The 14,343-nt window shown below is 50.3% G+C and overlaps 1 protein-coding gene across 7 annotated transcripts in view; it reads right to left on the bottom strand.

Moving 5' to 3' along the window:
• Positions 1–14,343, bottom strand: part of LOC311133367 (inhibitor of nuclear factor kappa-B kinase subunit epsilon-like) — a 36,353-nt gene extending 22,010 nt beyond the window's left edge. For 2 of the 7 annotated variants that reach the window (XR_014613585.1, XM_084166871.1), the window contains exons 1-2: positions 14,212–14,312; positions 13,085–13,208 (exon numbers count right to left, since the gene is read on the bottom strand). Coding sequence is in view for 5 of the 7 variants with exons in the window: in XM_084166871.1 (XP_084022997.1) it covers positions 13,085–13,186 (102 nt within the window). In the remaining 2 variants the exon portion in view is untranslated. Of the gene's footprint in view, positions 1–13,084; positions 13,209–13,410; positions 13,587–14,211 lie in introns of those variants that run through there. The other 5 variants (XM_084166868.1, XM_084166872.1, XR_014613586.1 and 2 more) reach the window with 5 other exon arrangements.

Genomic DNA, 14,343 nt, shown 5'->3' with positions numbered 1-14,343 from the left:
TCTCAAATGTTGTGCACAAATTTGTTTACATCCCTGTTAGTGAGCATTTCTCCTTTTCCAAGATAATCCATCCACCTGTGTCACGACTTCCGCCGAGGCTGCCTCCCCTCCTTGTTCGGGCAGGCTTCGGCGTTCGTCGTCACCGGCTTACTAGCCACTGCCGCTCCATTATTCATCATTCCATTTGTCTTGTCTTGTCAATTACACACACCTGGTTCTTATCCCCTCATTAGTCTGTGTATAAGTGTTCCCTCTGCCCCCCTTGTCCTTGTGGGTGATTGTTATTTGTGAGAGCAGTGTAGCTCGGTGGAGCTACTCTCCCTTTGTATTGCCGCGGTAGATATTTCCCCTGTGCCTGTATATTGTTGGAGTATCCCGTACCGTGTATTGCCAGGGTAGACAGTTTCCCCTGTGCCTGTTTTCGTGTGTCGCTACCCAGCGCATTTGTCTACGATGGAATAAACTCTGTATTCGGTGATTTACCCTCCTGCGCCTGACTCCTATCACACTCATCACAGAATCACCCACCCGTTATGGAGTCAGCGGGAGAGGAGCGCTTGCCTGGAGTCGTGGCATGGGTCCAGGAGCATTCCACGATGCTGGCCAGTTTGGGGGAAGCGATGGATCGGGTTCTTCAGGTCGTCCAACGCCTAGAGAGGAGAGGACCCGATCTGTTGAGACCAGCTGGCCAACCGGATCCAGCCACCTACACCCCAGCACCTGGAGGGATCCAGATATCCCGACCACGGGCGTTCGACAGGACGGCGGCACTCTGCCAAGGATTCCTCCTCCAACTGGAGCTCTACTTCTCCAGCATCAGGCCGGCCCCATCGGAGCGGGAGAAGGTGTCCGTCCTCGTTTCCTGCCTCTCGGGGAAAGCCCTGGAGTGGGCCAACGCGGTTTTGAACGGAGGAGGAGCAGCGTTGGAGAACTACGGGAAAGTGATGGAAGTTACTGTACCAGTCACCATGTTCACCAAGGAGACTCATTGTGAGCAGGTAAATTGTTCTATTATTGAGTCTCCTTCTTTCCCTGTGGTATTAGGTATCCCTTGGCTAGCACTCCACAACCCCACCTTCTCATGGCCGCAGAGGGTTCTCACAGGGTGGTCGCGAGAGTGTCAGGGTAGGTGTCTAGGTGTTTCCGTTGGTGCAACCACAGTGGAAGGTCCAGACGGTACCTTCACCGTGCGCATTCCCCCCGAATACCTTGATCTGGCGCATGCGTTTCCGAAGACGCAGGTGACAAAATTACCACCTCATCGGGCGGGGGATTGCACGATAAACCTTCGGGTAGACGCTGCACCTCCCAGGAGTCATGTGTACCCCCTGCCGCAGGCTGAAACGGAGGCTATGGAAACATACGTCACCGAGTCCCTGGGCCAGGGGTATATACATCCCTCCACTTCACCCGCTTCCTCAAGTTTCTTCTTTGTGAAGAAGAAAGACGGTGGTCTGCGCCCGTGCATTGATTATCGATCACTGAACAAGGAGACGATAAGATTTAGTTATCCTCTCCCCCTCATTCCTTCAGTGATTGAGTCAATGCATGGGGCACGCTTCTTCACCAAATTAGATCTCAGGAGTGCATACAACCTGGTGCGTGTTCGGGAGGGGGATGAGTGGAAGACAGCATTCAGCACAACCACGGGGCATTATGAATACCTGGTGATGCCCTACGGTTTGATGAATGCTCCATCCGTCTTCCAGTCCTTTGTGAACGAGGTGTTTCGGGACATGCTTGGTCGCGGTGTGGTGGTCTACATCGATGACATCCTGGTGTATTCTGCCACGCGCGCCGAGCATGTGTCCCTGGTTCGCAAAGTGCTGGCCCGACTGTTGGAAAATTACCTTTATGCCAAGGCAGAGAAGTGTATGTTTTTCCAGCAGTCCGTCTCCTTCCTCGGATACCGCATTACCACCTCAGGTGTGGAGATGGAGGGAGATCGCATTTCAGCCGTGCGTAATTGGCCGACTCCAACCACGGTTAAGGAGGTGCAGCGCTTCCTTGGCTTCGCCAATTACTATTGAAGGTTTATCCAGGGCTTTGTCAAGGTCGCAGCTCCCATTACATCCCTGTTGAAGGGTGGGCCGTCCCGGATCCGCTGGTCTGTTGAGGCTGACCTGGCCTTCAGTAGACTGCGGGGTCTGTTCACCTCAGCCCGGTACTGGTCCACCCCGATCCATTACTACCGTTCGTAGTGGAGGTGGATGCGTCCCAGGTAGGGATAGGCGCTGTCCTATCTCAACGCTCGGGCACACCACCCAAGCTCCGCCCCTGTGTCTTCTTCTCTAAGAAGCTCAGCCCGGTGGAGCAGAACTACGACGTTGGTGATTGGGAGCTGTTGGCTGTTGTCCGAGTTTTGACCGTGTGGAGGCATTGGCTCGAAGGGGCGAAACACCCTTTCCTCGTCTGGACGGACCACCGTAACCTGGTGTACATCCGGGCAGCGAGGAGGCTGAATCCTCGCCAGGCCAGGTGGGCTCTATTCTTCACCCGGTTTGATTTTACACTATTCCGGGTACGAAGAACGTGAAGGCAGATGCACTGTCCCGGCTGTATGACACAGAGGAGAGGCCCAGAGACAACACCCCCATACTCCCGGCCTCCTGCATTGTGGCGCCGGTAGTATGGGCGATGGACGCGGATATAGAGCAGGCATTACGCACAGATCCATCTCCACCTCAGTGTCCAGCTGGGCTGCGGTACGTGCCTGCTCTTATCCGTGATCGTCTGGTCTACTGGGCACACACATCACCCTCCTCTGGTCACCCAGGTATCGGTCGTACAGTGCGCTGCCTGACCGGAAAGTACGTCTCCTCCTGCTCGGTGTGCGCCCAGAGTAAGGCACCTATTTTTTAACTTATCTTCCCCTCTCCCAAGGTAACACCACCATCCTGGTCGTCGTGGACCGCTTTTCCAAGTCCTGCCGCCTCCCTCTGCCCGGTCTCCCCACGGACCTGCAAACTGCGGAGGCCCTGTTTACTCACGTCTTCCGGCACTACGGAATACCAGAGGATATAGTGTCCGACCGAGGTTGCCAGTTCACATCCAAGGTCTGGAAGGCATTCATGGAACGTTCATGGAACCGCCTTCAGTACCTCGTGGAGTGGGAGGGGTACGGTCCGGAGGAACGGTGCTGGGTCCCGGTGAGGGATATCCTCAATCCCTCCCTGTTGCGGGATTTCCACCGTCACCATCCGGCTCGCCCTGCTCCGCGTCCTCCTGGCCGTCCCCGAGGCCGGGGTCAGCGCGCTGCTGGAGCTGCGCGTCAAGGGGGGGTACTGTCACGACTTCCGCCGAGGCTGCCTCCCCTCCTTGTTCGGGCAGGCTTCGGCTTTCGTTGTCACTGGCTTACTAGCCACTGCCGCTCAATATATCATCATTCCATTTGTCTTGTCTTGTCAATTACACACACCTGGTTCTTATCCCCTCATTAGTCTGTGTCTTTAAGTGTTCCCTCTGCCCCCCTTGTCCTTGTGGGTGATTGTTATTTGTGAGAGTAGTGTAGCTCGGTGGAGCTCTTCTTCTTTGTATTGCCGGGGTAGATATTTCCCCTGTGCCTGTATATTGTTGGAGTATCCCATACCGTGTATTGCCAGGGTAGATAGGTTCCCCTGTGCCTGTTTTCGTGTGTCGCTATCCAGCGCATTTGTATACGACGGAATAAACTCTGTATTCGGTGATTTACCCTCCTGCGCCTGACTCCTATCACACTCATCACAACCTGACAGGTGTGCCATATCAAGTGTATGGCATTGTGTGGGTGAGCGGTTTGCTGATGTCAACGTTGTGAACAGAGTGCCCCATGGTGGCAGATGGGTTATGGTATGGGCAGGCATAAGCTACGGACAACAAACACAATTGCATTTTATCAATGGCAATTTGAATGCACGGAGATACCGTGACGAGATCCTGAGGCCCATTGTCGTGTCATTCATCTGCCGCCATCACCTCATGTTTCAGCATGATAATAAACAGCCCCATGTTGCAAGGATCTGTACACAATTGTCAGAGATAGTGATGGAGAAGAAAGTGAAGCAAGTATGGAACATAGTGGTACAAATAAAGGGGGGAGTAGGAAAGAGAAAAAGAAAGTGGGAGAGAAAGGGAGGAGGGGTTTGAAGGAGAGCGAGAGGTCTACAGAGGCAGAGAGGAGGCATAAAGGGAAGTTTGAGGAGAGCAACATAGTTTCCAACGCTAGCGGCAGGTCGGAGGTAGAGCGTGCCGAGGAAGGGCAAGATAAGTCGCGAGGGGAGCATGGAGGTGAGGAGGAGCATAAAGTGACTGAAGTTTAGGGAGGAAGGGGGAGTTGGGGCGATGAGGTCGATAAGGTTGACAGCTGTGATTTTACATTTTAGAATTTTTTTTGACAAATAGTTGATAAAAGAGTTGATTGGGAAGTTGTCAATGCTAAAGTGTTAAGAGATGGGAGCTTGTTGGTGTTCTGTAAGGACATGGCACAGAGGGAAAAAGCACTCAGAGTGAAGCAAATAGGGAAGTGTAAGGTGGTGTCGAGCAGCTGGACTGATCAAGCAGGGAAGCAGTGGATTAAAGGGATGATAACAGGAGTGCCTGTGAGTGTTAGCACTAAAGAGGTAAGCGACAACTTGAGAGGAGGCATTCTAGGGAATGTTCAAAGATTGCAAGCAACAATGGGTGGAGTTAGGGTAGCTAACACGTCTATTCTGTTACACTTCAAGGACCGGGTACTGCCAAATAAAGTAAACGTAGGATATGAGTTATTATGTGAGGGCTTATGTACCGAAACCTTTAAGATGCTATAAATGCCAGAGGTTTGGGCATGTGGCAACAGTCTGTAACTGTGGGGGTGCTCATAGTGTGGCATATAGTGGGTGTGAGGCAATGAAGCAGGCAGTGGAGGTGCAACAAGTGCGAGTGGAGAGAAGGGTGTCACATGGCAGTGAGGGTGGTCCAGGTCCAGGGAGATACATGTTCAAGGGAGAGATGGGTAGGAGCATCTAGACTGGGGATTATGGGGCAGGTGGGCGGCGATATGGTATACATAGAAAAGAGAAAGCTGGTGTTGTTCATAGCAGGAGCTATCAATAGCACTGCTAAAGTAGAGTCTAAAACAGAGAGGATTCAGCTAATAGTGAAAGCGACTGGGAGACATTTTAGTATGACAGGGTTGACATGGGAAGAGGTTCGAGATGACCTCAATCAGCCGTGGGACGGATGGATGGAAATGGCCAAGTGATGGAAAGTCTGATAGAAATGAAAGATCTGGTATGCCTGAATGATGGCTGAGGGACCAGGATTGATGTAGCCACAGGGAAAGAGTCTGCCTTGGACCTCACTCTGGTATCTAGTGCGATGGCAGGAATATGTGAGTGGGAGGTATGGGAGGAGTCGACAGTAGGGAGTGATCATTACCCTATAGTATGCACAGTAGGCTGGAGGGAGGAGGAGGTGTCAGTGGATGGAGTAGGCAGGTGGGTGTTTGGAAGGGCAAAGTGGGATCAGTTTCAGGAGCTGAGTGAGCAGGTGATGGCTCGGGGGGATATGAGAGGGGATGTGGATAGTATGAATAACTGGGTGAGAACAGCGTTAGTGGGGGCAGCTACTGAGGCTATACCTAAGAGTTCAGGGAGGAGGAGGAGGAGGAGGAAAGCAGTCCCATGGTGGATGGAGGAATGTGGGGCAATGGTGAGGTTTAGGAACAGGGCATTTAGAGTACTGAAAAGGACGCATAACTTCCAACATCTGATTCAGTATAAGCAGGCCCAGGCCCTGGTGAGGAGAACTATCCATCAGAAGTCGGGTGAGGTTGTCGGGTAAGCTTCGTCGGGTAAGCTTGGCTTTATACATAGTTTGGGCTTTGTCGAGTAAGGCTAAAACTATGTATTTAGATTGTAGTTAGGTATTGTAGGAAGTTATCGTGGGTTGTTGTATGTAATTATTGTAGGTTAGTATTGTATTCGGCTGAGCACGAAGCTAGCTGTATTCGGCTGAAGCTAGAAGCTAGCTGGCTAACCCACCACCTGGACTAGCTGGCGGATAGCTACTGGCAACTATTAACAACGGTATAGTTGTTTCACGCCTGAGAGTGCCTGTAATTACGCCAGCTGGCTGCCTACAATAGTTACATACAATAATTGCCTACCATTCAGCTGTTTTCTACCATTCAGCTGTTTTCTAACCTCATTGTCTGAACCGTTAACGCTAACTGGTAAACAATAGCTGGAACGACCGAGCGAGCAGACGCGAACTGGCTGAGTCAACTAGCTTTGCACTTGGCTAGCTAACAGTAGCTGCTAGGGGTAAGTCATAACCTACATATGTATTTAGATTGTAGTTAGGTATTGTTGGTAGTTATCGTGGGTTGTTGTATGCGATTATTGTAGGTTAGTATTGTATTCGGCGGCGCCGAGCGTAGCACGAAGCTAGCTGGCTAACCCTCCACCTGGACTAGCTGGCGAGTAGCAATTAGCAACGGTATAGTTATTTCACGCCTGGGAGTGCCTGTGGTTACGCCAGCTGGCTGCCTACAATGATTACATACAATAATTGCCTACCATTCAGCTGTTTTCTAACCTCATGTCTGAACCGTTAACGTTAGGCAGCAAGTGGCTACTGTGCTTGAAATTTAGCTAGCTTGTTGCTACCTGGATAGCTACTAGTAAACAATAGCTGGAACGACCTAGCGAACAGACGCGAACTGGCTGAGTCAATTCAGTGGCTAGCTTTGCACTTGGCTAGCTAACAGTAGCTGCTAGGGGTAAGTCATAACCTACATTTGTGTTTTGTTTTTTACATATTGATAGCCCGAGTCGTTCAGGGAATTCGGGACATGGGTGACTAGTTAACGTTAGTTTGGCTCTCTCTGTGTGTTCGTGCCGTTCGTGCTGCGCCTAGTTAGCTAGCTGAGTTAGTCTATTCATAGAAACATTGAACCGCTGTAGTTTACAACAATTATAGTTTCTGAGGTGGAAGTTGGGAGAGTTATATTTGGGAGTTGTGGTGAGGGAGGCCCGCTCTCTCCTTTCCCAGATGTTTAGTTCATTTCATTCCGATCTCCTCTGCATTATTGTAGCCATTTGCTGCAGCCTGTCAACTATGCCTCTGCCTATCCCTGTTCTCTCCTCTCCGCACAGGCTACACAAACGCCTCACACCGCGTGGCTGCTACCTCTCTAACCTGGTGGTCCCTGCACGCACCACTCACCTGGAGTTCCAGGTCTCAGGCAGCCTCTGGAACTGCCGTTCTGCTGCCAACAAGGCAGACTTCATCCCAGCCTATGCTACCCTCCAATCCCTCGACTTCTTGGCGCTGACGGAAACATGGATTACCACTGAAAACACTGCTACTCCTACTGCTCTCTCCTCGTCTGACCATGTGTTCTCGCATACCCCGAGAGCATCTGGTCAGCGGGGTGGTGGCACAGGAATCCTCATATCTCCCAAGTGGACATTCTCAATTTTTCCCCTAACCCATCTGTCTATCTCCTCATTTGAATTCCATGCTGTCACAGTCACTAGCCCATTTAAGCTTAATATCCTTGTCATCTATCGCCCTCCAGGTTCCCTTGGAGAGTTCATCAATGAGCTTGACGCCTTGATAAGCTCCTTTCCTGAGGATGGCTCACCCCTCACAGTTTTGGGGGATTTCAACCTCCCTACGTCTACATTTGACTCATTTCTCTCTGCCTCCTTCTTTCCACTCCTCTCCTCTTTTGACCTCACCCTCTCACCGTCCCCCCCTACTCACAAGGCAGGCAATACGCTTGACCTCATCTTTACTAGATGCTGCTCTTCTACTAATCTCACTGCAACTCCCCTCCATGTCTCCGACCACTACTTTGTATCCTTTTCTCTCTCGCTCTCCTCCAACACTACTCACTCTGCCCCTACACAGATGGTAATGCGCCGCCACAACCTTCGCTCTCTCTCTCCCACTACTCTCTCCTCTTCCATCCTATCATCTCTTCCCTCTGCTCAATCCTTCTCCCTCCAATCTCCTGATTCTGCCTCCTCAACCCTCCTCTCCTCCCTTTCTGCATCCTTTGACTCTCTGTGTCCCCTATCCTCCCGGCCGGCTCGGTCCTCCCCTCCAGCTCCGTGGCTTGATGACTCATTGCGAGCTCACAGAACAGAGCTCCGGGCAGCGGAGCGGAAATGGAAGAAAACTAAACTCCCTGCCGACCTGGCATCTTTTCACTCCCTCCTCTCTACATTTTCTTCATCCGTTTCTGCTGCTAAGGCCACTTTCTACCACTCTAAATTCCAAGCATCTGCCTCTAACCCTAGGAAGCTCTTTGCCACATTCTCCTCCCTGCTGAATCCCCCCCCCCCCCTCCTCCTCCCTCTCTGTGGATGACTTCGTCAACCACTTTGAAAAGAAGGTTGACGACATCCGATCCTCGTTTGGTAAGTCTAATGACACTGCTGGTCCTGCTCACACTGCCCTACCCTATGCTTTGACTTCTTTCTCCCCTCTCTCTCCAGATAAAATCTTGCGACTTGTGACTGCAGGCCGCCCAACAACCTGCCCGCTTGACCCCATCCCCTCCTCTTTTCTCCAGACCATCTCCGGTGACCTTCTCCCCTACCTCACCTCGCTGATCAACTCATCCTTGACCGCTGGCCATGTCCCTTCCGTCTTCAAGAGAGCGAGAGTTGCACCCCTTCTCAAAAAACCAACACTCAATCCCACTGATGTCAACAACTACAGACCAGTATCCTTTCTTTATTTTCTTTCCAAAACTATTGAGCGTGCCGTCTTTAGCCAACTCTCTTGCTATCTCTCTCAGAATGACCTTCTTGATCCAAACCAGTCAGGTTTCAGGACTGGTCATTCAACTGAGACTGCTCTTCTCTGTGTCACGGAGGCTCTCCGCACTGCTAAAGCTAACTCTCTCTCCTCTGCTCTTGTCCTTCTAGACCTGTCTGCTGCCTTTGATACTGTGAACCATCAGATCCTCCTCTCCACCCTCTCCGAGCTGGGCATCTCCGGCGCGGCTCACTCCTGGATTGCGTCCTACCTGACCGGTCGCTCCTACCAAGTGGCGTGGCGAGAAGCTGTCTCCGCACCACGTGCTCTCACCACTGGTGTCCCCCAGGGCTCAGTTCTAGGCCCTCTCCTATTCTCGCTATACACCAAGTCACTTGGCTCTGTCATATCCTCACATGGCCTCTCCTATCATTGCTACGCTGACGATACACAACTAATCTTCTCCTTTCCCCCTTCTGATAACCAGGTGGCGAATCGCATCTCTGCATGTCTGGCAGACATATCAGTATGGATGACGGATCACCACCTCAAGCTGAACCTTGGCAAGACGGAGCTGCTCTTCCTCCCGGGGAAGGACTGCCCGTTCCATGATCTCGCCATCACGGTTGACAACTCCGTTGTGTCCTCCTCCCAGAGTGCGAAGAGCCTTGGCGTGACCCTGGACAACACCCTGTCGTTCTCCGCTAACATCAAGGCGGTGACCCGATCCTGCAGGTTCATGCTCTACAACATTCGGAGAGTACGACCCTGCCTTACACAGGAAGCGGCACAGGTCCTAATCCAGGCACTTGTCATCTCCCGTCTGGATTACTGCAACTCGCTGTTGGCTGGGCTCCCTGCCTGTGCCATTAAACCCCTACAACTCATCCAGAATGCCGCAGCCCGTCTGGTGTTCAACCTTCCCAAGTTCTCTCACGTCACCCCGCTCCTCCGCACACTCCACTGGCTTCCAGTTGAAGCTCGAATCTGTTACAAGACCATGGTGCTTGCCTATGGAGCTGTGAGGGGAACGGCACCTCCGTACCTTCAGGCTCTGATCAGTCCCTACACCCAAACGAGGGCATTGCGTTCATCCACCTCTGGCCTGCTGGCTCCCCTTCCTCTGCGGAAGCATAGTTCCCGCTCAGCCCAGTCAAAACTGTTCGCTGCTCTGGCACCCCAATGGTGGAACAAGCTCCCTCACGACGCCAGGACAGCAGAGTCACTCACCACCTTCCGGAGACATTTGAAACCCCACCTCATTAAGGAATACCTGGGATAGGATAAAGTAATCCTTCTACCCCCCCCCCCCCTAAAAAATAATAATATAAAAATAAAAATTTGTGAAATGGTTATCCCACTGGCTATAGGGTGAATGCACCAATTTGTAAGTCGCTCTGGATAAGAGCGTCTGCTAAATGATGTAAATGTAAATGTAAATGTAATGTTGGCGTCGGTTCTGTGACACCATTGGAAGGGTGACACCTGTGGGAGAAGTGTGGGGGATGATTAAGAGGATGAGTGGGGTCAGAAGGGAGTGGGATTATCCAGTGTTGATGAGTGGGGAGGATGTGGCAGTAACAGATGAGGAGAAGGCAGAGATGATGGCCAAAGCATTTGTCCAAGAGCATAGCTCTGCAAATCTGTCAGAGGAGGGGCAGAGGGGGAGAGAGAACACAAGAGAGGAGCATCCTGGAGTGCTGGATAGGAGGGCGGATATAAATGATGTGTTGAATGCACCATTTACCATGGCAGAGGTGAAAATGGCAATAGGTAAGGCTGGGTTAACTTCACCTGGGAAAGATTAGGTGTGCTATGTTATGTTGGCCCATCTTAGTGATGAGGCACTGGACAAGGTATTGGTGTTGTACAACAGAGTGTGGAAGGAGGGGAAACTACCAGGCACCTGGAAGGAGGCAGTAGTGGTACCAATCTGGAAGCCAGGGAAGGACCCAACGAGGCCAACCAGCTATCGCCCAATAGCTTTAACATCACATGTATGTAAGATTATGGAACGTATGATTATGGAGAGGCTAACTTACTTCCTGGAGAGCAGGGGGCTAGTATCACCACATCAGAGTGGGTTCAGGAAGGGTAGGGGAACTATGGATCCAGTGCTCTACTTAGAAGCAGAAATCAGGAAGGCTCAGGTGAACAAGGAGACTGCTGTAGCTGTCTTTTTTTATGTGGAGAAGGTGTATGATATGATGTGGAAGGAGGGGTTGTTAATCAAGCTTGATATTATGGGGGTAAGAGGAAGAACTTACAACTGGATAAAGGATTTCCTGTTTGGAAGGTCTTTCCAGGTGAGGGTGGGGAAGTCTATCAGGCAGCTACCTGGTGGATAACGGTACACCGCAGGGGAGCGTGATTAGTCCTCCATTGTTCTCAATCATGATCAATGATGTTTACTCTCAGGTACGGACGGATATTGGGAGGTCATTATTTGCAGATGGCAAATGTGCCATACATAGTCAGAAAGGTACAGGAAGCAATTGATGAGGTAGAGCGGTGGGCATTAATGTGGGGATTCAGGTTTTCTGTAGAGATAACTCAGACAGTGTTCATTACTAGGAGGAAGTTGGGAGATGAGGTATGTTTGAGGTTATATGGGAGGAACTTGGTGAGGGTGGGGGCCTTCAGGTTCCTTGGGGTATACTTTGACACTAGACTGACCTGGGCAGAACACATTGAAAGAGTGGTGGGAACGTGTAAGAAGGTGCTAAATGTGATGCACTGTCTGACGGGGAAGGAGTGGGAGGCTGGGCGTTCCTCATTGAAGACCATGTATGTTGCATTGATCCGATCTGTAATAGACTATGGCTGTATAGCGTATTGTTTGGCAGCCCGGACCTCAGTGGAAAGCTAGATGTCATACAGGGGCAAGGACTCAGAATATGTAGTGGGGCGTTTCGGACCTCCCCAGTGGCTGCACTACAGGTGGAGATGGGGGATATGCCATTGAAGATTAGGAGACAGCAGCTGGCAATGAATTATTGGGTCAATCTACAGGGACATGGGGTGTCTCATCCTGCGAAAGGGATGCTGGGAACATGAGCGAAGACAGAACACAAGCTTTGGGTGGGTGGGTAATACCCAGGCGAAGGAGATGGGACTGAATGGAAGGGAGTTTGGTCCAACGGTAGCTATTCCTGTAAATCCACCATGGCTACTCCTGCCTCCAGTAGTTGATCTAGAAGTGTTGGAGAGACTACAGAAAGATAGGGAGGGTGTTGATCCATCTGATTTGTTTAAGAGACGTCTGGATACTGTGTATCAGGATTTTGTGGCCATTTACACAGATGGTTCAAAAGATCCAAGGACAGGACCTACTGGGTCAGCATTTGTAGTGCAGGAATGTGGGGTGGTGGTCAGGAAACGTATTACAGATCATCTGGCTGTATATACGGCGGAGCTGATGGCCATACTGTTGGCCTTGCAGTGGGTGGAGGATGTCAAGCCAGACAGAGTAGTTATTTTCTCTGATTCATGTGCAGTGTTGATGAGTCTCCAGTCTTTTAGCTCACGTAGCAAACAAGACCTGCTTTATGAGGTGCTACAAACCCATGGTAGGATAAGACAGATGGGTATACAGACAAGCTTTACTTGGGTCCCAGCTCATGTGGGGGTGGAGGGGAACACTTACATTTACATTTTAGTAATTTAGCAGACGCTCTTATCCAGAGCGACTTACAGTTAGTGAGGCAGTAGATGTACTGTCTTAACAAGCACTTAGTAGTGGGGATGTTGATGTTGAAGTTTCAATGAGCAAGGCAGAGGCAAAAAGCCTGATATGGACAGTGATGGTGCAGAGATGGCAGGAGCAGTGGAATAGAGATAATAAGGGAAGGCATTTATTTCAAGTATAGAGGAAAATCGGGGTGGGGATGACGGCAGGAAGGGACAGAAGAGAACAGGCTATTTTTTAGATTAAGTGTGGGACACAGCCGGTTGAATAAGACCTTAAATGTGATAGGAAAGCATCCAACAGGAAAGTGTGATTATTGCCAGGAAACAGAGACCGCGGAGCATGTATTGCTACAGTGTGGGCAGTATCAGAGGGAAAGAGAGAGGATGAGATCTAGAATGAGGGAGAAGGGGATACAGAAAATTAGTTTAAATAGTATATTGAGTAGAACTTCATTAGATATAGTCTCAAATATTTTGCTATCTTGTTTAAGAGCAACGGGGCTGGCAGGTAGAATTTTGTTTTTCCCCGTCTCTGGCCCACACTCCAGTACAGTAGGTGGTGGTAATGCACCATAACGTTGAATGCCAAACGCCGATAAACCCCACTGAAGAAGAAGAGGTACTGCAATCTTTTTTTGTAGGGGGGAGTTTGGAGTCCTACCTTGTTGCGGGCCTTATAGACGCTGGCTGTGGCCCCCTGCCCAAGCACATCTCCCAGTGACCACAGGTAGTTGGCTGTGCTCGCCGTCATTTTCTCTGTCATGAACCTGGAGGAGTCTGTTTGGCTGCGGTAGGGAATATAGGCTATGAGTCATTACATTAACATTTTAGTCATTTAGCAGATGCTCTTATCCAGAGCGACTTACAGTTAGTGCATATATATATTTTTTTCATACCCCCTGTGGGAATCGAACCCACAACCCTGGCGTTGCAAACGCCATGCTCTATCAACTGAGCTACATCCCTGCCAGCCATTCCCTCCCCTACCCTGGATGAAGCTGGGCCAATTGCGCGCCGCCCCATGGGTCTCCCAGTCGCGGCCGGCTACGACAGAGCCTGGATTCGAACCAGGATCTCTAGTGGCACAGCTAGCACTAAGATGCAGTGCCTTAGACCACTGCGCCACTCGGGAGAACAGAAACACTTTCTCTTCAGAATGAAACCTATTCACAGGATGTTGGTAGGAAATTAAGAATGAAGGGGTTCATATAAAGTCAGAGGAAATGTGGACTTAGCTCCTGTCAGAAAGGTAAACAATAAGTGAAAGAAGTTAACGTTTTCAAATTGTCAAGTGAATATAGACTACCTGTTACATTATGAGATACATACAACTGCCTCGAATCATACCTCTATGGTACCGTTGATACACATTTATTTTGCAGCCGAGCATACAATGTAAAACGTTCTCAACAGAGGAGAACCGCCAGGTGTTGTGACGTGCCAACTGTGAAAAGATTTCTGACAGGGCGTTGTCAAACACAGAAAATAGACACATAAAACACATTTCTACACAACACTGCAGACAATAGGCATATATACATGTTTGAGCGGCAGGTAGCTTAGTGGGTAAGAGCGTTGTGCCAGTAACCGAAAGGTCGCTGGTTCTAATCCCCGAGCCAACTAGGTGAAAAATCTGTCGATGTGCCCTTAAGCAAGGCACTTAACCCTAATTGCTCCTGTAAGTCGCTCTGGATAAGAGCGTCTGCCAAATGACTAAAATGTAAATGTTTGAAAACGGATAGGCAAACATTGCAAAAAGGCTCGATTAATTGAATAAAAGTATCCTACCTGCCTCGATTCTCCCCACAGTGGTGAGAAGTGACAGGAACAACTTCGAACTATTCGCTTGCACAATATGCTACATTTCTCTGACGTTTCCCAACAAACCCAATGGCAATTCCTAATGTATTCTCCGTCACT

Source organism: Coregonus lavaretus (genome assembly GCF_964263955.1).
Source record: "Coregonus lavaretus genome assembly, chromosome: 8".
Lineage (NCBI taxonomy): Eukaryota > Metazoa > Chordata > Actinopteri > Salmoniformes > Salmonidae > Coregonus > Coregonus lavaretus.
The sequence above is the reverse complement of the archived record's forward strand: the minus strand, read 5'-3'. Positions and strand labels throughout refer to the sequence as shown.